Source organism: Phyllopteryx taeniolatus, chromosome 9 (assembly GCF_024500385.1).
Source record: "Phyllopteryx taeniolatus isolate TA_2022b chromosome 9, UOR_Ptae_1.2, whole genome shotgun sequence".
NCBI lineage: Eukaryota > Metazoa > Chordata > Actinopteri > Syngnathiformes > Syngnathidae > Phyllopteryx > Phyllopteryx taeniolatus.
This window is the reverse complement of record NC_084510.1, coordinates 20,632,466-20,656,962: the sequence shown is the minus strand read 5'-3', so window position 1 is coordinate 20,656,962 and position 24,497 is coordinate 20,632,466. Positions and strand designations below refer to the sequence as shown.

At 38.5% G+C, this 24,497-nt stretch overlaps 1 protein-coding gene across 2 annotated transcripts; it reads left to right on the top strand.

The window, feature by feature from the left end:
- Positions 1-327: 327 nt before the first annotated feature.
- Positions 328-23,271, top strand: LOC133483842 (mucin-2-like). Of its 2 annotated transcripts, XM_061785650.1 has the most exons (12): positions 328-620; positions 3,008-8,620; positions 9,452-9,576; positions 10,373-10,437; positions 10,527-10,617; positions 12,327-12,379; positions 12,462-12,664; positions 12,728-12,893; positions 13,455-13,622; positions 13,736-13,800; positions 21,793-21,875; positions 21,984-23,271. In XM_061785650.1, the coding sequence occupies exons 1-12, from the start codon at positions 530-532 to the stop codon at positions 22,026-22,028; spliced, it is 6,768 nt and encodes a 2,255-aa protein (XP_061641634.1). In that variant the 5' UTR covers positions 328-529; the 3' UTR covers positions 22,029-23,271. The 2 variants fall into 2 exon arrangements, with proteins under 2 accessions (XP_061641634.1, XP_061641635.1); XM_061785651.1 differs by lacking the exons at positions 12,728-12,893; positions 13,736-13,800; positions 21,793-21,875; positions 21,984-23,271 and having other exon boundaries at positions 13,455-13,616.
- Positions 23,272-24,497: the final 1,226 nt, after the last annotated feature.

Genomic DNA, 24,497 nt, shown 5'->3' with positions numbered 1-24,497 from the left:
CCAGCTCCTGCAAAGAAGGCAGTTAAGCCAATGGTGGTGGAACTAAAACGAGGGAATAGAAACCTACAAAAATTAAACTGAGAAGCTTTTTTTTCTGTAAGTGAACCAAATTTGAGTTCTTTAGCATCCAAATGGACACTTTACCTATAAGCCTGACAAGTGAGACGTGAATGTTTATTTACTTAACGGTGATTAATATTTCCGCACCCCACCTCGCCCATCCAAGCATTGTCCCAAGACAATGTGTGTGTGCGTGCGTGTACATTCACGGGACTTCACAAGTCTTTACGACGTCATGCTCCAATACATGAAACATTTGCAGAGGGAGGCCACGATATCAGCAACAATCTCAGTTGACTTGTTGATCATTTATGACACACTAGATACATGTACGATTAGATGCAGCAGGATCAAACTGAACTAGACCATAAGCAGTGGCACCGAGATCATTGAATATTTTCCTCATCTATGTGGATATGGTGAAATGATTCAGACATACACCTTTCGGATGCTTACCTGACAAGGGAACATGAAGATGTGGAGGAGCTTGTCCACTGTTCTTATGAACACAACCGTCATGTTGCTGGTTTCGTTCAGTGTGATAAACACACAAGAACGAGGTAAGTCTCTCATTTAGTTTATAATGAAACAATATGAATTCGTGTCTATTTACAGGTACTTATATGTCTCAAAGTAAGATTGTGCAAGTGATTAATTCAGAGGGAAAATGAAAAGCGAGTATGTACAAATTTCGGTATTGTTATTTACTATTTATTACATTATATATATATATATATATATATATGTGTGTGTGTGTGTGTGTGTGTTTTTTTTGTGCAGTTCACTTGTAATACTGTATTTTTGTTTTTTCACTTGACTTGTACAGGTTATGGGTTAGCTAAGGCTACAGCGGCTGAATTAATTATTTAACACGTCACCATTTTCTCAAATACGTATATTTCCAAAGGTGCTATTGGGATGAAAATTTAAATTTTACCAGATGTTGGGAACAACCCAAGTAATCCATACATACAAAAAAAGTAGAACAAATGAGATCAGAAATGAAGTTGTGTGATGACACATGGAAAAAGTATTGAACACGCCAATTTATATTTATTTAATACTTTGTACAAAAGCCTTTGTTTGCAATGACAGCGTCAAGATGCCCCCTGTATAGAGAAACTAGTCACAAGCATTGCTCTGTTGTTATTTTGATCCATTCCTCCACACAAGCAGTCTTCAAATGTTGAAGGTTCAGTGTTTTGTTTTGTTTTTATGGACCTTGAGTTTCAGTTCTTTCTATAGGTTTTCGATTGGATTTAATTCAGTTGATTGGTTAGAAGATTCTAGCTGCTTTATTTTTTTTGTTTGAAACCAGTTGAGAGTTTCCTTGGCAGTATGTTTTGGATCATTATCCTGCTGAAATGTCCACCCTCGTTTCATTTTCATCATCCTCGTAGATGGCAGCAGATTTTTGTCAAGAATGTCTCGGTACATTTGCCCATTCATCCTTCCTTCAGTAATGGGAAGTTTGCCAGTAGCATTTTCTGAAAAGCAGCCCGACACCATCATGTTCCGTCCTCCAAACTTCACTGTTGGTCTGGTGTTTTAGGGTGATGTGCAGTGCCATTTCTCCTTCAAACGTGGTATGCATTATGGCATCCAAACAGTTCAATTTTGTGCTCATCCGACCAGACTATATTCTCCCAGTATTTAATTGGCTTATCCAAATGTTGTTCAGCAAACTTTAAACGAGCTTTGACATGCTTTTTTTCCGGCAATGGGGTCTTGCGTGATGAGCGTGCATACGGGCCATGGCGGCGGAGTACATTACTCACTGTTTTCCTTGTGACAACAGTACCTGCTACTTCCAGGTCTTTTTGAAGCTCTCCACAAGTGGTCCTTGACTCTTGGACAACTTCTGATTATTCTTTGCACTCCTCTGTTAGAAATCTTGAGAGGAGCATCTGATCGGGGCAAAATTATGGTGTTATGATTGGCATTCCACTTCCGTATTATGGCCCCAACCGTGCTCACTGGAACGTTCAGAAGCTTAGCTCTATGTCTGTAACCCATGCCATCGTTATGTTTTGCAACAATTTGTTAGCGATGGTCTTGAGACAGCTCTCTGCTCTTACCCATCATGAGATGTGTCTTGACTCACACCTTGGCAATGAGACCTTTTTGTCGGCCATCCATTAGGACTGAACCAGGTATTCATTTGCACTGACAAGGGGATGGATTGTTGTTTGCTTATTATTTCCATGCCTTTTTGCACTTCCCTTTCTTCATGTGTTCAATACTTTTTCCCTTTGTCATTTCACATTCTTACACACAACTTATTTTCTGAGGTTATTTGGTCTACTTTCTTTGAATGTATGGATTACTTGGGTTGTTCCCAACATCTGGTGAAATGTTCAGGCAAATAGCACCTTTAGTCGTGACGTATTGTCTTCCGTCAACGCGGCACCTTCTGTTTGTGCGCATGTGCAATGTGACGTCCTGTTTTGTGCGCATGCGTGTGACATCACAGACACATTCTGTCTCCAGTAGAAGTCGCACTTGTTTTTGCAATGTGAATGATGACATAAAAAGATTGACTAAAATAAAAATATCTAAATTGGGCATCATGCCCTACAGTGTGAACATAGGCTAATAGTGTGTGTGTGTGTGGGGGGGGGGGGGGGGGGGGGTTAAAAGGATTTAGCTTGATCTTATTTATATATATCACAAAAACCTGCCATTTGGATGGTGGGGTATAGACTTTTTAAATCCACTATAGCTTCCCTTCACCTCCTTTGTTAATAGTTGTATTAATGACTGTGTTGATTGTGTTAACAGAAATAAATACAATACGTATGCTACTGTTTCTTTCTTAATTGTATGACTAATTTTGCTGATGGGTAACTTTTTTGGGGGGACTAGAGCACCTGCCCCCAAAAATGTCTGTGCACGTGTCTGGACCTAAGCACATAGATTAACTGACTGAATATATCTAATTTCACAGGAAAACCAAATGGAAAACAGGCTGACGACCATAAAGGAATGGCGCTAACTAAAATTGATTCTATTGTCCAAGAGCGTCCAGATGTTTTGGGACAAACAATGTATCAAATATCAGATGTGATAAGGTCAAATATTTTGAAAGAAATCCTCAGTCCTTCTGCAGAGTCCAAAGCACCAACACCTCCAACACCAACCGATCATGAAACAAATGCATATGGTTCGTTCCCATCGTCAGAGCCACACACTACACCTGTGCAAATCATGCCCAAAAATTCCTCCTCTTCCTCTTCAGAGCAGCAAACTACATTTGTGACAGGTGGAATATCCTCCTCTTCATTGTCAGAGACTACACCTGTGGCAACCGTCATGCCCGCAGCCTCAACTGAATCAACTACATCACCTGAAACATCTAGCCGCAAGGGAACTCCGCAAACTACCAAAGATGATAATCACTCCACAGCAATATTCGGTTCTTTCACATCTACTCAAGGTTCTCCAAGCTTGCTTCCCACATTTCCTCAAATGACCTCGCAGTTGAGTCATACTTCTTCTGGATATAACACTGACACAACACCAATCAATCTGAAAACAACATGGTCCTCTCTCACCAGAAATGAACCAGCAACAACAAGTATGTATTTATCTTTAAAACCACAGTTTCCATCTGAAACAACTGTCACATTTGAAGGATCAACACCTAATGAGTATGAGACACAGTCAACTGAAACAAAACCAACAAGTCAAGATACATCAACAAATGAATTGTCCTCCTCTTTGGGTCAGCAGACCACATTTGTGACAACATTCATGTCCACAGAAACAACTGAATCTAACATCTCACCTGAAACATCCACTACAATGGGAACTATGCAAACGACCAATAATGAGCATTCCACAGCAACATTCAGTTCTCCCACTGATACTGAACTATCATCAGGTGTGCCTTCAATATTTCCCCCAATGACCACTCTGTTGACTGAAACAACATTAATTAATCTGGAAACAACTCACTCCTCTGTAACCGGCCTTGAGCCATCAACAACAGTCATGCCTTCACCTTCAGAACCAGAGTTTACATCTGAAACAGCAGTGACATTTGGAAGATCAACACCTAATGACGACGATACTGAGTCAAGCAGTCAGGAACCATCAACAAGTGCAATATCATCTTCAAAGTCACATACAACTTCAATGACTTCAATTCTGCCCACAGAATCACACACACCAATTGAAGCATCCACCACAAGCGGAACCATCCAAACTACCGACAAAGATCTATCCACAGCAACATTCAGTTCTTCCACAGATACTGAAGTGTCTTCAGTTTTGTCTTCCACATTGCCTCTAATGACCACCCAGTTGACCCATACTTCATCTGACTATAAGACTGACACAACACCAGTGAATCTGGAAACAATTAAATCCCATCTCACCAGCAATCAACCATCATCAACGAGTACGTATTCATCTTCAGAACCAAAGTTTACATCGGAAACAACCAGTTTGTACACAAAGCCTACTCAAACTAAACCAAACAGTCATGAAACCTTAACAGGTGGAATATCTTCCTCTTCACTGTCAGAAACTAGACCTGTAGCAACCGTCATGCCCGCAGCCTCAACTGAATCAAATACATCACCTGAAACATCCAGCCGCAAGGGCACTACGCAAACTACCAATGATGATAATCACTCCACAGCAATATTCAGTTCTTCCACATCTACTCAAGTTTCTCCAAGCTTGCTTCCCACATTTCCGCAAATGACCTCCCAGTTGAGTCATACTTCTTCTGGATATAACACTGCCACAACACCAATCAATCTGAAAACAACTTGGTCCTCTCTTACCAGCAATGAACCAGCAACAAGTATGTATTTATCTTCAAAACCCCAGTTTCCATCTGAAACAACTGTCACATTTGGAGGATCAACGCCTAATGAGTATGACACACCGTCAACAAGGTTTTATACAATGTCAACTGAAACAAAACCAACAAGTCAAGATACATCAAGCGGATCCATCCAATCTACCAACAATGATCTATCCACAGCTACATTCAGTTCTTCCACAGATACTGAAGTGTCTTCGGGTTTGTCGTCCACATTGCCTCTAATGACCACCCAGTTGAGCCATACTTCATCTGATTATAAGACTGACACAACACCAGTGAATCTGGAAACAACTCAATCCTCTCTAACCAGCAATCAACCATCATCGACGAGTATGTATTCATCTTCAGAACCAACATTTACATCGGGAACAACCTATTTGTACACAAAGCCAACTCTAACTATACCAACCAGTCAAGAAACCTTAACAAGGGGAATGTCCTCCTCTTCGCTGCCACAGACTACAGCTGTGGCGACCATTATGCCCACAGCATCTACTGAAACATCCACCCATAAGGGAACTGTGCAAACTACCAATGAAGATAATCAGTCCACAATAATATTCAGTTCTTCCACATATACTCAAGTTTCTCAAAATTTGCCTTCCACATCCCCCCCAATGAGTACCCAGTTGAGTCAAACCTCTTCTGGATTTAACACTGATACTACACCAAACAATCAGGAAAAAACTCAGTCCTCACTTACCAGCAATGAACCAGCAACAATGAGTATGTATTCATCTTCAAAACCACAATTTACATCTGAAACAACTGTCACATTTGGAGGATCAACGCCTAATGAGTATGACACATCGTCAACAAGGTTTTATACAATGTCAACTGAAACAAAACCAACAAGTCAAGATACATCAAGCGGATCCATCCAATCTACCAACAATGATCTATCCACAGCAACATTCAGTTCTTCCACAGATACTGAAGTGTCTTCGGGTTTGTCGTCCACATTGCCTCTAATGACCACCCAGTTGAGCCATACTTCATCTGATTATAAGACTGACACAACACCAGTGAATCTGGAAACAACTCAATCCTCTCTAACTAGCAATCAACCATCATCGACGAGTATGTATTCATCTTCAGAACCAACATTTACATCGGGAACAACCTATTTGTACACAAAGCCAACTCTGACTATACCAACCAGTCAAGAAACCTTAACAAGGGGAATGTCCTCCTCTTCGCTGCCACAGACTACAGCTGTGGCGACCATTATGCCCACAGCATCTACTGAAACATCCACCCATAAGGGAACTGCGCAAACTACCAATGACGATAATCACTCCACAATAATATTCAGTTCTTCCACATATACTCAAGTTTCTCAAAATTTGCCTTCCACATCCCCCCCAATGAGTACCCAGTTGAGTCAAACCTCTTCTGGATTTAACACTGATACTACACCAAACAATCAGGAAAAAACTCAGTCCTCACTTACCAGCAATGAACCAGCAACAATGAGTATGTATTCATCTTCAAAACCACAATTTACATCTGAAACAACTGTCACATTTGGAGGATCAACGCCTAATGAGTATGACACATCGTCAACAAGGTTTTATACAATGTCAACTGAAACAAAACCAACAAGTCAAGATACATCAAGCGGATCCATCCAATCTACCAACAATGATCTATCCACAGCAACATTCAGTTCTTCCACAGATACTGAAGTGTCTTCGGGTTTGTCGTCCACATTGCCTCTAATGACCACCCAGTTGAGCCATACTTCATCTGATTATAAGACTGACACAACACCAGTGAATCTGGAAACAACTCAATCCTCTCTAACTAGCAATCAACCATCATCGACGAGTATGTATTCATCTTCAGAACCAACATTTACATCGGGAACAACCTATTTGTACACAAAGCCAACTCTGACTATACCAACCAGTCAAGAAACCTTAACAAGGGGAATGTCCTCCTCTTCGCTGCCACAGACTACAGCTGTGGCGACCATTATGCCCACAGCATCTACTGAAACATCCACCCATAAGGGAACTGCGCAAACTACCAATGACGATAATCACTCCACAATAATATTCAGTTCTTCCACATATACTCAAGTTTCTCAAAATTTGCCTTCCACATCCCCGCCAATGAGTACCCAGTTGAGTCAAACCTCTTCTGGATTTAACACTGATACAACACCAATCAATCTGAAAACAACTTGGTCCTCTCTCACCAGCAATGAACCAGCAACAATGAGTGTGTATTCATCTTCAAAACCACAATTTACATCTGAAACAACTGTCACATTTGGAGGATCAACGCCGAATGAGTATGACACATCGTCAACAAGGTTTTATACAATGTCAACTGAAACAAAACCAACAAGTCAAGATACATCAAGCGGATCCATCCAATCTACCAACAATGATCTATCCACAGCAACTTTCAGTTCTTCCACAGATACTGAAGTGTCTTCGGGTTTGTCGTCCACATTGCCTCTAATGACCACCCAGTTGAGCCATACTTCATCTGATTATAAGACTGACACAACACCAGTGAATCTGGAAACAACTCAATCCTCTCTAACCAGCAATCAACCATCATCGACGAGTATGTATTCATCTTCAGAACCAACATTTACATCGGGAACAACCTATTTGTACACAAAGCCAACTCTGACTATACCAACCAGTCAAGAAACCTTAACAAGGGGAATATCCTCCTCTTCGCTGCCACAGACTACAGCTGTGGTGACCATTATGCCCACAGCATCTACTGAAACATCCACCCATAAGGGAACTGCGCAAACTACCAATGACGATAATCACTCCACAATAATATTCAGTTCTTCCACATATACTCAAGTTTCTCAAAATTTGCCTTCCACATCCCCGCCAATGAGTACCCAGTTGAGTCAAACCTCTTCTGGATTTAACACTGATACAACACCAAACAATCTGGAAAAAACTCAGTCCTCACTTACCAGCAATGAACCAGCAACAATGAGTGTGTATTCATCTTCAAAACCACAATTTACATCTGAAACAACAGTGACATTTGGAGGATCAACACTTAATGAGCACAACACAGAGTCGCCAAGTTTGAATACAAAGTCAATGCAGACTAAACCAACCAGTCAAGAAACCTCATCAAGTAGATTATCCTCCACATCTGAGCCACAGACAAAATCTGTGACAACAATTACGCCCACAGATTCAATAGAATCAAACACATCACCTGAAACCCCTACTAAGGTGCAAACTACTGACAATGCTCACTCCACAGCAACATTCAGTTCTTCCACAGACACTGCAAACTCTCACTTTAGTACTCCCTCAAGCACAGCTACAGTTACACCAACAATCACCATATCTACCACAGTGGTCAACTCTGCTTCAACAACTACCATCCAGACGGAAACCTCTGATCCACCTACAACAGCAGACCACACATCTTACACACTCTCTTCTAGCACCACACCTTCGACACGATCCGCCATTACACATGTCGGGACGAATGCCGCAGCATCCACAGAAGTCCTCATTACAACATCTCCTACCGTTGCCGAGTCGCAATCCACTCCCACAGCAACGGGTGAATCCACGACCCCTCAGTGCAGAGACGAGGATTGTCATTGTTCGGCGGGCAACTGTACATTCAGTACAGAACTTGGTCAGTGCCACTGCCTTTGCCAAGATAATACCTTTGGAGAAACCTGCACCTTTGGACAAAACTACACACCTGCTAATATTGGTAAGAAAGACTACCTTTCTAAATGATTTGCAGTGGTACCTCGAAGTGTGACCACAATCGCAATCACTGGTCAAACGTGAAATTGTGGCTATGGGGGCTCAAACTTTGGAACATATTTTTAGCCAAAATTTTGGTCCAACTCCATACTGTGCAACTTCAAGGTACTACTACAGGGAATCCTCGATTAACAACAGTAATGGTAAATGACATTTCAAGGTTACGATCGGAGTGATGAACTAGTTTGAGCAGCAGCGTACGAATACGTCGTCATGCTGCAAACCGAGACATGCTCAGCTACTGTCATACTTACAGTTCTTCATTTGATTGTTTTACAGGCTTTTTCTTGGATTAAATTGAGGTGTTAACATTCCGATTATTCTTACACATGCGTATGTCCCCCTCTGGCTCAAACAGACACTTTATTATTTACATGCATTTTATTGTTCTTTAAAAAAAATGTTTCTTAAATATTACCCAAAAATACAAAATAAATATACTGTACAGGCATCCTGTTTGATATTGATTGATTTCATTTGCAGTGAAAACCCTACAGTGAAAACCCTGTTTTATATTTATGGCTTAAACATGTTTTCCATACAAATATTGACTGTAATTATCACTTTACTACTGCGTTAGCGTAGGTTACTGATTGTTACTGACTACAGGGTATTCCGACATACATACAAATCCGTTGTTTCCTACGTTTTGTCGCCATCATCAATACGCAACGCCCTTAATCGAGGACCTCCTGTATAGTGTATTTGTGTTTGTTGTTTGCTTTTATATATACTGTATGTGCGTGTGATTCCACCCCCACCCCCTTCCTTACAGATTCTTCAGCAATACCTTCTCGAAAAGTGAATATTACATTGGACATCAAGATCGGTTTTACGGATTCTTATTATGATTTGCTCTCACCAGAGTCAATACGTTTCATCGACAAGTTACTAAAGGAGGTAGAGATTCTTTATTATCGTTTGTGTGCAGCATGGTAGAATAGTGGTTAGCACATCTGCCTCACTGTCCTGAGGTTTCTGGGTTCTCCAGGTACTCTGGCTTCCTCCCACATTCCAAAAACATGCAAGTTAGGTTAATTGAAACTCAAAATTGCCCATAGGTGTGAATGGTTATTTGTATATGCCCTGCGATCGGCTGAAAACTAGTCCAGTGTGTACCCCGCCTGTCACGCGTAGTCAGCTGGGATCGGCTCCATCTTATTCACGACCGTACTGAGATGAAGTTTTGTAGAAAATGGTTTGAGAATATCATGCTTAGAATATGAGCCAAGACTACATCCATCCATTCTCTGTACCGCTTATCCTGACGAGGGTCACGGGTGTGCTGGAGCCTGTCCCAGCTGACTTTGGGCCAGAAGCACGGTAAACCCTGGACTGGTTGCCAGCCAATCGTAGGGCACATATAGACAAACAACCATTCACACTCACAGTCTCCTATTAACATACTGTAGCATGAATATTTCTGGAGTGTGGGAGGACACCAGAGTACCCAGAGAAAATTAGTATTTTCCATCAAGCTTTTTAATCCATTTCGGAAATATCATTTTCAAAACAGTGGACATTCAACCGCAGGAACTTTACCCTCAAACTAGGAAATTGTTGTTTTCACTGCGGGTATTATTTTTTTTAGACTTATAAGGGGGGAAATTAGTGGGGGCCAAAACAGAGGGTAGTGGATGGAAGGATGGATGGGAACTAAAGCTAACCTGTGCATTAATTAACCAAACCTTTTCAGCTTGAAGTACTGTGCAAAACACCCAATCCCCAAGCCTTTGAAAAAGTAGAAGTCATCAAGTTACTGTAAGTTTACTGATCAAGTTGTGCAAATTACTTGCTTAATTCAACTCAAGCTTTTTTTTTTCAATTTATGTCTGTTTTTCTCACTATAGACCAGGAAATGTTATTGAAGCAAGCCGAAAGATGGAGCGCTCTCTGAACCGTGAACTCAAAATCCCTTTTTTCAACACGCTAATTAGGAAGGTACACATTTTATTGCATTAATACAGTGGAACCTCCAAAGTCACACTTTCAGTTCAAAACCATTATCATGTGTGATGTCATCTTTTGCTTTTCACCTCCCAAAATTGGGTGCCGGCCAGTGGGATGATTTAAATTGTTGTTTGTTGATTGTATTGTCGATGTTTTAAGTCACCTGCCAAGGGACTACAAAGGTAAATTAGCTCTATGCTAACTTCGGCACATTTACAAAAGTATAAATCATAAATAAATGAATAAATAAATAAATAACCACGACAGTAATAGTAATAATAATACATTCAATTAATTGTTTTCTGCAATAATTTGATGCCCACTGTTCACATATTTATGAATGAAATGCTCTACATCTAATAGACACCATGCCTGAGTTAATCACTCGGTATGTCGTCGACTGATGAAGGCCTTTCTTCAATACTAACTGAGCGTTACATGCCTGTCAGGCTTCTTCAAATGGTTCGTAGTTTTTCACCTCTAATAAAGTCTTCGCCTGGTGCTTTGTCAACTAAAACAAATTAGCCCCTCACCTCAAATCGTGGCCTTCTAAGCAGTGTCTCAAAAAAGCACTTATGGCCATATTCTCCCATGTACGTAAGTCAGAAAAGGCACGAAGCTGCACACTCTTCTGGCTGCGCTCATTCTCTCATTAACGCAAATCTGTCATGCACGCACCCTCGTGTCAGCTATGCACTCTGGGTGGAGCAACCAAAAATGTGGGCGTTCTCTGTCAAATTTGGATCTGCACGCCGATTCTCACATGGACTTAAGCACTTTTCCTCTTCCGTATTCCAGAAGCTGCTGTAAGTCTAGCGCCTCGTGAAGTTGAAACATCTTATTGCACATTTTAATTCATTCAGTCAACAGTCCCACGGCTCGGTGACACCTGGCACACATACGCTCACCGACTGCCCGATGGCAGGAATGTGTCCCTACGGCGTTATGCCGACGGCCAAACGTCAACATATTGTATCACATTAACTGCTGAAAAATATCGGGATAATGCATGGAACTCTTTCACTCGTGAGGAGCTTTTCAGCTTTTAACATTCTGTTTCAGCTTAGAGATTGTCTGAAAGTGCCGCTCACAACAACTGCTCATGTTATGGTGCAATGGTGAGTTGGATTTTGAATAATTTGTTTTTATTTGATCAATGTTAGTCATGAAATACGTTTAAGTGACTTGTACGTGGTCATCGTTGCGCAAGCTGGTTGCAAGGCACAGTTGATTGGCTTACCCGCTTTTCTACTGATGGACCTCCAAACATGTATTTAGTCATAAGCACAGTGTTCTGATTGAATTACTTTTATTAGATTTGTTTCATACAGACTCAAAAAAAAACATGCTCTCCAACAGAGTGTTGGAATGGTGGGCACTTCAGGAGTCCGGACGTCTCACTGGTGACGATTAACTTCTGTATCCGCTACGGAAGTTAATTTCACATTTAATGTGTGATATATTCTCCCAAATGAATTTCTATGGGATTCATGTCTCAGGAAAACTCCACGCTCCAGAAATTACAGCTAGCTTCAGACATCAATGAGTTAAAAGAGTTTTGAACAAACGGGCGAATATGGCCCTAGATGCGTAGTCAACTCACCTCACCTCAATTAGATGCCACGTGTTGCGCTTTGGAGGCTCCATTGTAAACTCCTGTCATAAAGGATTTGTTATTTAAGTTGTGTTTTCTCCTGTAGTTAAAATCTCTGCTGAAGAAAGCTGATCCCCGAGTGGACGACATAGAGTTGTCGTATGTGAAACCCTGCCCTTTATTTTCTGTTTCTAGTCTGAATGTCTTCCTCATTTGGCGCCATTGTGTTTCCCTACCGCAGACCGAGTGGCGTTTCGGCCACAAGCCGAGCTCAGTACGCCTATCAGAACAACGGCACGCAAATCCACTGGCTCAACACTCAGCTCCATGGCGAGTTAGAAAAAATCCTGAACGAGCGCGAAAACATCCAGCAGATCTCTCAAGCCTTTGATAACGCCAGCGTGCTGTTCAAGGAAGTCGCCCCCCAGACACCTGAGATTAACAGTAAGTCCAATCTAATTTTTTGCTCTTTGTGCTCAAATAAAAACCTGTTGTGTTGTCAATCAGACATCACAGATATTCAGCCCTTTGTCGACTGCTTGGCATTTGCTAATTACACTCCTGAGGTGATTGAGGGTCAGTGGCAGTGCGTTGGACCCTGTAAGACGTCACCTGACTACTGCAATGGACATGGTCAATGTCTCAATGATATTCGCAAAGGGGCCGTGTGCAGGTAAGACGCTACATTAGGTACACATGCAATATCCAGAGAGGAGAAATCAATCAATCAATCTATTCATTGTTTAATGACCATAAGGCCTCAATTAGTGGCCACATATAGTATGGCACCCTCCGCTCTTTAAAGGTCCTTTATTTTGGCTATTTAGATCTCCATAGAGTGACTCTCTAATATGGACTAAGTATAAAAGTGTCAATTTCGTTTAAAAAAAAGAGCTTACTTTTGTCATACGAGTGTCTCGAAATGGCCCCTCTGACAGCCACTTCTTTTTGGTCCAGTTTTATATCCGCTTTGTCCATATTTGGCTAAGGCTACCGCCTTTCCTAAGCAAATAGGTAGCGTACTAAACGTGTGAGTTGAAGGTTTCTTTTCCATGTCTCAAAATCAATCGCCTAGTGCTTTGTATACTCAAACAGTCGACCCTAACAGTCCTCCTCTCAGATAAGTCCATGGTACAGTCTGCAGTTGAGTAAATAAATTACATGAGGAAATATGTGGCACATGTATTTGATGGAATTATACTGTAATATGCATGTTTGCTCCTTTCCCCTCTAGTTGCTATGAGTCGAACATAAGGCAGTACTACGGCCCACGATGCGAGCGCTACCGCTGGGGCCCGGCCTTCTACGGAGCTCTATTCGGATCACTGGCTGCGGTTCTGCTGCTCGTCGTGATCGTCCTTCTCATCGTCTTCCTGGTTAAAAAAGGCTGTTTTGGAACTTGGTGAGTTAAGATCATCCAAACAAAACCGTTTTCCTGTTTCCCGCCGAGTCATAAAAAAGTCTGCAGATATGAGGTGAGTATTCCTGCCTAAAATGATGAAATTGGGTTTTTAGGAAAGGGGCCGACTCCAGTGGATTTATAGATTTCGAGGAAGACTACTTTGACTTCACAGACACAGGTATGTCTTACACTACTTTGCCATTCAAAAATATTGGGTAGACAACCTCATTCAAAAGAGGCCTACATCACATTATATTGCATTCCATTCCAACATTACATTACGGTGCTTTGTCGTAGTCCCATCAAAGTCCCTCTTTGTTCGCCTAACATTGCAACTTTGTTCTCATTATATTTAATTTTGACTTCCCTTTTTCTTTTTTTACACTTTACTTTCTCTATTATAGTCATAAAATTACACTTTTTTTTCTCAAAAGATTCCAACTTTATTCTCATCGAATTACAAAATGAATTCTAAATTGTTAAATTGCCACGTTTTTCTGTAATTTAAAAAACAACAGATTATTCCTTTTTAACACAAAAAAGGCCATCATAATTCATTTAAAAAAGGTTATGTTGGATTTATCTTACCCAACATTATAAAAAATAGACACAAAAGGAATGAAGACGCTGGTTTCTTTTTCTCATGAGGAGGGCGTATGGGAGATTGTTCAGATCACAGCCTCTCAACACGCTCTAACCAATCTCTCCCGTCGCTCCTGCATTTATTTGAAAATAGGAGGGTTTTTCCCAGACATAATGTTCTAAACAATAAGACACAACACAAAACATTGGACCAACACCTGTCACGTCCCCGACCACATCCGATCACGTCCTTGGTCCAGGCGCCCTTCCATCGGATGATGCTGAGTCATCTTTTCGAAGGCGAGACATCTAAAATCGTCCATAATACTAATGCAAGCTAAGCAAATAAATGATAACTTCTAGAATATATTTAACATTTCCCTCCTGTTTATCATGTATTTGCACAAATTCTCATATCATCTTACAGTCACTTCATTTCGATTTTTAATTGTAGAATCATTTTTATGAAACAAATACATTTACACTCAGAGTAAACTTGTCATACATGAATGTTGTAGTTTAAACATCGTAATCACCTGGATCAGGAAACAAATCAGGTAAAACAACATCATCATCATCATCGTCATTATTATCAACCTCCAATAAAGGATAAATCTGCTCCATACGGTTCCATGTGGGTTATGGCTGTGGTGATTAATTTACTGATTAATGCCCGAATGCATGGGATACAACAACATCCACACAATGTCAGAATGGCTGCAAAAACAGCAATTGATATCAATATTGGTGAAATTAGGGTTTTATATTTACCAAAAACGTCCATTCAGCTGTTTCACAAGGAGTGTTGATTGAGGGTCCGTAGACCATCGATGGCTCTGGTCAAGCTGCCATCTGAAGCAGTATTGTTTGTTCTCCAAACATACCGCAAACACCTCCCTCTCTTGCGAGGAGCATGTCGACAGCTATGCGGTCTTTGGAACGTCCTTGAGCTGCTCGTGCACAGCTTCCAACCCACTCTGAGTCCAATTTCCTAATCTCTGTACATTGAAGTGGATATAGTTTATCCCATCAACATTTTTATTAATCGTACACCAACAGCATATGAAGTATTCAAATCCTCCTGCAACTTGGTCAGCTAATTTGTATTGATTAGGAACCCCACAAGGAACACCATGTATGGTTTATGTTGGATAATTTTGCCTCTGCCAGTATAAATCTCTTTTTTGTCAAGTATGTCCAAAACACACAAGGAATTTGTCTCCGGTAGTTGGAGCCGCTCTAGTACAACAGACAGTCAATTTACAGAACACTTTGGAGACATAAAGACATTGACAAAAAATAATTGTGCAAAAAGATGCAGTCCTCTAGCAGCAGTTTGAATGACTAATATCGCAATAGTCCGGTGCAAAGATCATTGTGCAAAGGGCGCTGAGACTTCAAGGAGTGTATGCGGTTTAAAGTGACGAGTAGTGCGATAATCTGGGACAATGGTTGTGCAAATGTTGCAGATGCTCCTCAATCAGTGTGCAAATGGAATAATACAATCTTGTGATAATTATGCCGGAACTATGCGCAACAAAGGCCTGGGACCCATGCAAACAACACAATCTTTTCTCGTTACATTTGCTGCTTGTTCCACCAATAATAACCAATTATTATTTTGTCCTGAAACTCCTGTGACAACAAGAAACCAATCATCAGTAGTTATTTCGTTAATCGTTAAAATGTATCCACCTTTATTTGAAGTTTCTGATGGCATTTCTGGTTCGACATGGTTCCCATAACACAATGATACTTGGAAGTGGGGATCTTTTCCGCCAGTATATGCCCACAAGCTCACCGTCAAACACATTGGTTGATTTGATTCGTATTTCAATATTAAACTATGGACCGTTTTGCTTAAGTTAAATTTCTTTCTATGTTCTTTTGCTGTTCTTTTTGACCAACTGGACCAATCATAACCTGTTTCACCAATAAGGTCTTCCCATTTAAAGCCTATAGTTGCATACCAGTCATATTTATATCCCCAATTTTGCCCATTCTCTTGAGCGTCATTTGTGAGAGCCGCATATGGAATTATGATTAAAGCAGCTTGATTTTGGGGGGCACAAAATATTAAACCCTTTTGCTGTGTTTGGAGGCCATGCCCACAAACTTGATCATCAGTTGTACCCCTTTTGACACGAGTTAATGATTCAATTTTTTTTATTATTGGGTTTGTCATATTGGTCCAGTTGGTAGGTGATTTTCCATCAAAAAAATGGGTTCTATCATTTAGGGTGGGACGTCCCATGTACCACAAAAACAAAACCAACACCATAGTAGCCGAAATTACTACGTATCCACTTATCAAATGTCGTAACCAATGTGGGTGTGCCATTCTGCTGAGTTCTCACTAAACGGGTTGGTGTCTTTTTTCTTCACTGACCAGCAAGCGTTTTCAGAATCTACACATCTGCTCCCGCTCCGTTATCAGACTTTAGATCACCTTCCTTATTTGAGTACTCAGCTGAAATGACTCTTTTACAGTGTGTTAAATGAACCCACGTATTTCTTTCTGCTATTTTTAGGGCTGTTGGTGTTGTCAATAACACTTGATACGGTCCTTCCCACTTTGGTGAATGCCAGTGCTTCTTTTTGATGCTTCGAATTAGGACCCAGTCTCCCGGTCCAACCAACTTGGTTTCCTGCTGGGAAACATATTTACTTTTAGCAGATTCTTTTAAAACATTTTGTTTCTCTAACAACTTTCTCATGTAATCAGCTAAGTTTGTTTCGTCATCAAGTTCCCATTTTTGTTTAAATAACGGAAGTCTATAAGGTCTTCCAAACAACGCTTCGTAAGGTGTTAAACCTGTGGTGCTTGTAATGTTGATGTACATTTTAACGAGGTCAAGACACTGTGTCCATGACCTTCCTGTCTCTTCCATACATTTTTTCAGTCTATTTTTTATTGTCCCATTCATTCTTTCCACTAGACCTGCACTCTGAGGGTGGTAAGCACAATGGTTTTTTAAATTGATGTGGAACATGGTTCCTATTTTATTAATTATTTGGTTTACAAAATGAGTCCCATTGTCACTGTAAATGGTTTCAGGTATGCCATATCTTGGAATAATGTCTTTACATAGTGCTTTTGCCACCGTCAGAGCATCAGGTGATTTTGTTGGGAATAATTCGATCCATTTAGAAAATGCATCTATGATAACCAAGCAGTACTTCTTTCCTTCACTTTGACTTAATTCTATGTAATCCATGTGAATGCGTTGAAAAGGGTATGTAGGCACTGGGAATGTACCTCGAGTAGGTCGCAATTGCCCTTGCGGGTTATGTCGTGCACAGATCATGCATGCTCTACAATAATTCTTTGAATATAAATTGAAACCATAGGTTGTAAAGTGTCGATTTATCTGTGCCACCATCCCTCCAGTTGAGACATGTGATATTCCATGGCTCAATATCGCAGCCCATTTAAATAGGTTTTTTGGAAGTATTTGTTTCCCTTCTGTGCTAATGTAAATCTCATTTTGTAGTTTTGCACCTTGTTTTTCCCAATTATTGCGTTCTTGTTGTGGACTTTGTTGTTGCATATCTTTTAATGTTTGGTCATCTAATGTTTGTTGTTCAATCTGTTGTTTTAAACCTAAAAATGGTTTAAAGGCTGCTTCTCTCGCGGTTCTGTCAGCGAATGCGTTTCCTTTAGAAACCTTGTCTGTGCCTGATGTATGCGCAACACATTTACAAATTGCCACTTTTCGCGGATGTTGCACTGCCTGTAATAATTGTTTAAGTAATTCAGCATGAGTTACTGGCTTCCCTGTTGACGTAATCATTCCTCTGTTATCCCAATATTGCGCAAACACATGAACTGTGGAATAAGCATATTGGCTATCAGTATAGATTGTAACATCTTTATTTATCATTAGTTTGCATGCTTCGGTTAATGCTACTAATTCAGCAGCTTGGGCAGAGTAATGTGATGGTAGTGACTCAGCTTTTAGTATAATGGTATCAGTTACCACCGCGTATCCTGTTTTTGTCTTACCTAGTTCATCTTTTTTCGAAGAACCATCTACATATAGAACCTGTCCATTACTTAATGGTTGATCTTTCAAATCACATCTACATTTAGCAGTTTGTTCAGCCAATTCCTGACAATCATGCTGTGTGCCTTCATCAGGCAATGGTATTAGTGTGGCTGGATTCAAGGTTGTGCATCGCTCAACAGTCAAATGTGGTTGTGATAGCAAGATGGCAATGCAAGATAAATGTCTTGCAGGTGATTTGCAATAGGAGAGCAGACACTGTATGTGGGACCTTTAGGGTGAACTGCTCTCTAGTTGAAAAATAAGCTATTGGTCTTAGCTTATCACCGTATTGTTGTGTAAGTACGGAGGTCATGCAATAGCTTTTACAATCTACCATTTGAATGAATGTTTTATCATTAAATTTGGAAGGCCTAGCGCAGCACTGGAGACCAAATGTTGTTTAATGTCACAGAAGGCCTTTTCTGCCTCTGTACTCCATTAAACAGGTGATGTAATTTTAAGGTTGTTTTCATATATTAATTTTGACAATGGTGCAACAATTTCTGCATAGTTTGGAATCCATGCTGTACAATAATTTGTCAGACCTAAAAATGATTATTATGTTTCTTCGTCTGTGGTTTAGGATTTTTTAAGACTATAGCTCTCCTGTCTTCTAATATAGTCTTTCCTCCTATACTTAAATTATGGCCTAGATATTTAACTTGTCTTTTACATCATTGCAATTTATTTTTGTTAACTTTATGTCCCTCTTCTGTTAGATGATGCAGTAAGGTCAATGAATCTTTGCATGTGTCTTCATCTGTAGATGCCAGAAGACATGCGTGTTGTCATAACTTGTGAATAATTAGTTAGACTTTCACAGTAACCTTGCGGTAATCTAGTAAATGTATATATATATATTTTTTTTTTCTCAAATGTGAATGCAAACCAAAATTGACTGTTATTTTCTATTGGTACTGAAAAGAATGCATTAATGCATTAATGCATTAATGTCCACTACTGTAAACACAGTAGCGTCTGGTCTTAATGAATTTAACAATGTGCGTGGGTTTGGTACGCATGCTCTGTATTACTGCAGCTCATCACATTCTTTTTTTATCTTCTATTTTTGTGATAAGCTCCAAGGCTGCAGACAACAGCCTTTCCCACGTTTAACGGTGGCTTGTCTTTTATTTTTTATATAATTTGATTCCTGCAACGCGGCTATTTTTTGTGTATTTAACCAACCATTAAAGCCGTGTTCGGTTATCCCTGTCTCTAAATATAAAATTTTATCAGGATCCTGTTTCTTTTTTTCTTTTAAATTTAATTTAATGAACCTCCAACCTTTACACTGCAGTGTATTCCTGTTTTTTATTTTACTACTTCCTTTCCCCATTTGAAAGAATTTGGTTCAGTGTAATACTACCTAGGGTAGTCTAGAACACTGTCTTTTTTTTTTTTTTTTTTCAGTAGGACGGTGATTCAAATTTACTTTCTGTGGTAATTCTCACTTCAACTCTTTCGAGTGGAGAATTCTTGCCTTTGCATCCACAAAAGTCCACCGTTTACTTTCCCACTGTTTTGGTATGGAATGAAAAACCTAGTGGTTTCCCATTTCCCATTTACACTCTCATTCAAACAGTTTTCATTCACACTGGCTCGTCAGAGGACTCCGCCGTCCCATACGGAATTTAACTACGTCTGTCAACAGCTCATTAGAGGACTCCGCCATCCTATACGGAATTTAACTACGACGCCACGAAACTTTCCTAGTTTCTTTATTCTACCCGCCATTGACTAGTATCCACAGGGTTTATTAAACACGGAATTTAAGTACGTACAGGACTCCGCCGTCCTCGCGGAATTTCTGGACTCCGGCGTCCTTTTTCCTAAAAAAAAAAATTTAAATTTAACTCACCAGTCGTCTTCAATCCTGTGGATTGTCGTCAACCTTCAGATCCCAGTTGAGGAGAACGAAGACCAGTCCCGTAAAGGGTCTTACTTGCCGTGGCCACGGTCTCTTAACTGGAAGTCGGCTCCACAACTGGAATCCTCGGGTGTGTTGACATCCGGCTCGAAGGACCAATTTAATGTTGGATTTATCTTACCCAACATTATAAAAAATAGACACAAAAGGAATGAAGACGCTGGTTTCTTTTTCTCATGAGGAGGGCGTATGGGAGATTGTTCAGATCACAGCCTCTCAACACGCTCTAACCAATCTCTCCCGTCGCTCCTGCATTTATTTGAAAATAGGAGGGTTTTTCCCAGACATAATGTTCTAAACAATAAGACACAACACAAAACATTGGACCAACACCTGTCACGTCCCCGACCACATCCGATCACGTCCTTGGTCCAGGCGCCCTTCCATCGGATGATGCTGAGTCATCTTTTCGAAGGCGAGACATCTAAAATCGTCCATAATACTAATGCAAGCTAAGCAAATAAATGATAACTTCTAGAATATATTTAACAGGTTATGACTTCATTCACCTAAGATTGCAAGTTCTTTTTATCTTACAACTTTAATCAGAAGAAATGCATCTTTATTTTTGTAAAAATAAATAAATACAATTAAATTAAAAGGCACATTCTTCCTTTAAAGAATAATAAACATAAATAAAATTAAAAAATGTATTCTTATAAGATTCGAAAGGTTCTATGTATCACAAACAGTGTAAAAAATATTTTGGATAAAATTTGTTAATTTTCATATGATTACACATTTTTTTCTCAAAATACCATATAACTTAATTTTACAATAATTTTGCAATAATTTAACTGAAAAAAAGGCAATTTCTATCTCTATAAACCAAATTTATTCTCATGTGATTACGCCTTTTTCTACCTAAAACACTGTATGGCTTCCTTTTCGTAAGACTGGAATTTTTTTATCGAAAAATATGTATCATAAAAAGGCATTTTTTTTCCCTATAAAACGAATTTATTTTCTTTTAGATAATCCCTTGTCTCCCCAAAATACTATATGGCTTAATTCTCATAAGAATGCAATTTGTTTTTAAATTGAAAAAATATGTATTATGAAAAACTGACAACTTTTTTCCGTATAGAAGAAATTCATTCTCAAGTGATTTTGCCTTTTTCTCCCAAAAATAGTGTATGACTTTGCGCTCATAAGATTTTTTTCATCAAAAGAATCGGACTATGTTCCTGTGAAACGATAAAACGTCCGGAAGATTTACTTTTGTTCTCCTAAAATTAGGACATTATTCTTGTAAAACTGCTACTTTTTCCCCTCAACTACAAATTTGTTCTTGTGAGATTACAACTTTTTAATTGAAATATATGACTATTGTCTTAAATTGCAATTTCAAAATATAGAATTTATTCTCAAAATATTTATTTATCGAACATTATTTTTACTCAGTCATAGAAGAGTAAGAACATAATGTAGATGTAAAAGCAATGATGTCGTGGTTTACCTCAAAACACACATCCAATCAAACAATTCAACAGCCCTGATATCCTCACTACGTTAGGAGGCATTGGGCCTCAGAAATTGCCATTGCTATTATTATGTTTTAATATTTTTAAACAATTTGAAGGTCAAATGTTATTTGGTTTGTGTGCAGGACATCGCAATTTGGGATTGGCGGGTGGTTGCACAGCTGAAAGTTTCAGGCCGCGTCTGGAAAATGTTGATACACAAATGCAGGTACAATATTCTTGATTCCGTTTTATTAAATTAGTTAATGCCAATAAAATAAAATAAAAACACATTACATAATGTTGATCTAAATGTGCCTTCCTTTTGTTTCTGCAGGTGAGAACAAAACGTCCCGAGGTGTTGAACGTCAGCTTTGGATGAAGATAAACTGCAAAATCTATAATCAATAGATATATTTGATTTATGGCTTCGTATTGTATTCAGACTTTCAAATTGGAATATAATAACATTATTTTTTTTATCCCAAGATTTTAAAAAATGTAACCATACAACCATAGAGTCATATTTTTCCACATAAAAACACATTCTTATCTGAAAAAAAGTGAATTTTTTTTCAAGGAAATGAATTCTTAATCTCATGAGAAAGAGTTCAATTTTTTTCTTGATAAATAGTCAGTGTATTAAGACAATACAAACATTTTAAATACAAAATAATAACATTAAAAGAATAAAGTGAATTTTAAGTGAATGGAGTGATATTTTTTCAAAACTTGCATATTTTTCGACAGAAAAAAATCAAAAGAATACTAATATTTTTATAGGACAAAGTCATATTTTTCCCTCATAGAAATTTGCAACATAAGAATCAAGTCATATTTTTTAGAACATTTCCACATAAATACCCATAGTATCGTGAATAAAGTAAAACATTTCCAAGCCAAAAAGATCGCAATATTATGGCATTAATTTTATATATTTTTTAAATGCCGATTAAGTCGATAAAAAGTCATAGTATGAAAAGTCATGATTATAAAACTGTAGTTTCAGGGAGTTTTATTTTGAGAATAGTTTATTTTTTCAGAACAAATTTAATATTCCAAAATTAATGTTTTTTTCCATTTGTATGAAAATAATAGTTTTTAAAATGAAGTCACACTTTCTTTTAGAGAACAACATCATATTATAGTCTCATCAAAAAATTGGTTTATTACAATCATTAAAAAAACATCTTCCCTACTTTCCTCATTAGCCCTCTTTCCAGTAACTTAAACAATTAACATAATTATATGGTGATTATTATTATTATTATTATTATTGTTATTATTTTTGCCCATTTTCAACATCTCTGTTGTGAAATTGTTACCGTATTCATTGTTGTAGCTTGATCACTCCACATTATTTGCATAACTGTTGTTGACTACTGCTGGCCAATTACGTGCTTGAGGACTTGCTGCACCATTTGCACAATTGTCCTTGTATCAGCATGACCACATTTCGGGTACCATTACATTGCGCAATGATTCGGCGTACTTGTCTTTTTATGTCCTAAAAGTATTTTTCTTGCCAGATATATATATATTATATAATGATGATTCTGATATTATAGGAATGAAGTGAAGATTTGTTTTAACCTTATTAAATTATAATTACTGTTGTGCCTTGACTTAATGTTTCCTTTGTTCACTTGGATCTTAAAAAAAATAAAAATAAAATTAAAAACATCGTAAGTAAATGCACTCGTATCTCAAGGCACGGCTGCAGTTTATCCATGTATTGAAAAAAATGGTAATTGTCATTCTCAAGTCCCTGATTTCATTTTAATTACTTTTTTCATTCAGAAGTGTGTGCGCGTGTGTGTGTGTGCGTGTGTGCGTGCGCGCGCGTGTGTGTGTGCCGTAACCCTATTTAGTCACTAGAGGGCAGACTGGACCCAGGAAAAGCTGCAAAAACAATGATCTCACAGCTCAAATCCCATCCTGCTCATTTCTGACTATTATTATGATTTACTGTAGGCTATTTCATGATTTGTCATCGGGATCATGATTGTGATGATTGCCTAAATCTGTACCACGTTGGCTACCGTTTGAGGCATTTTGTGCTAATGAATGTACAAATGATGTTTTTCTCTGTTAACCTGAGTGGAAACTGATTAACCAGACAGCTGCAGTTTGCAGTGTTATGCTGTTAAATATTAACCCACATCGACATCATTGAGGGACAACTTACCTGTACACAAACTGATAAATAAATGTACTTTATGTTAAGTCATAGATTTTTCAAGACAAAAAATCTGTGTCGCTGACTGATTATTATTACCTTGATATTACCATAACACTACAAGAATAATCGTGTTTTTCCCAACATAAAATGTATTGACATTTCAGGTCACAACTACAAGGTACCGAAATAGATTTAAAGGATATCATGTTTTTTGAAAATTAACAATCCCAGAATTATGAAAATGTTGTTGTATTGTATAGTTTTTCGACAAGTCACTTTTTTTTGTAAGAAAGTATTAATATTACAAGACTTAAATCGTATTCTTCAAAAAGAAGAATATCAATAATATCATACTTTTTAGATGAAATTTGTCATTTATGAGCAGTTTATTTCAAGAACAATCATCAATTTAAGAGAATACAGTTGTGTTTTTCAAGAATAAAATGGTATTTTCTCAAGAATAGTCTTACTTTTTAAATAATGATGTATTTATTTTTCAATAAAAATGTAATTTTGTTTTATTTTTATGTTTCAAGAAAGAAATATGTATTTTTTCTGATAAAGTTGTATTTTTCATTAATGAAATTGTATTATTTCAATAATAAACGTCTACTTTTTTCAATAATTTCATGGTGTTTTTTTACCATGTTTTAACATAATAAAACATGT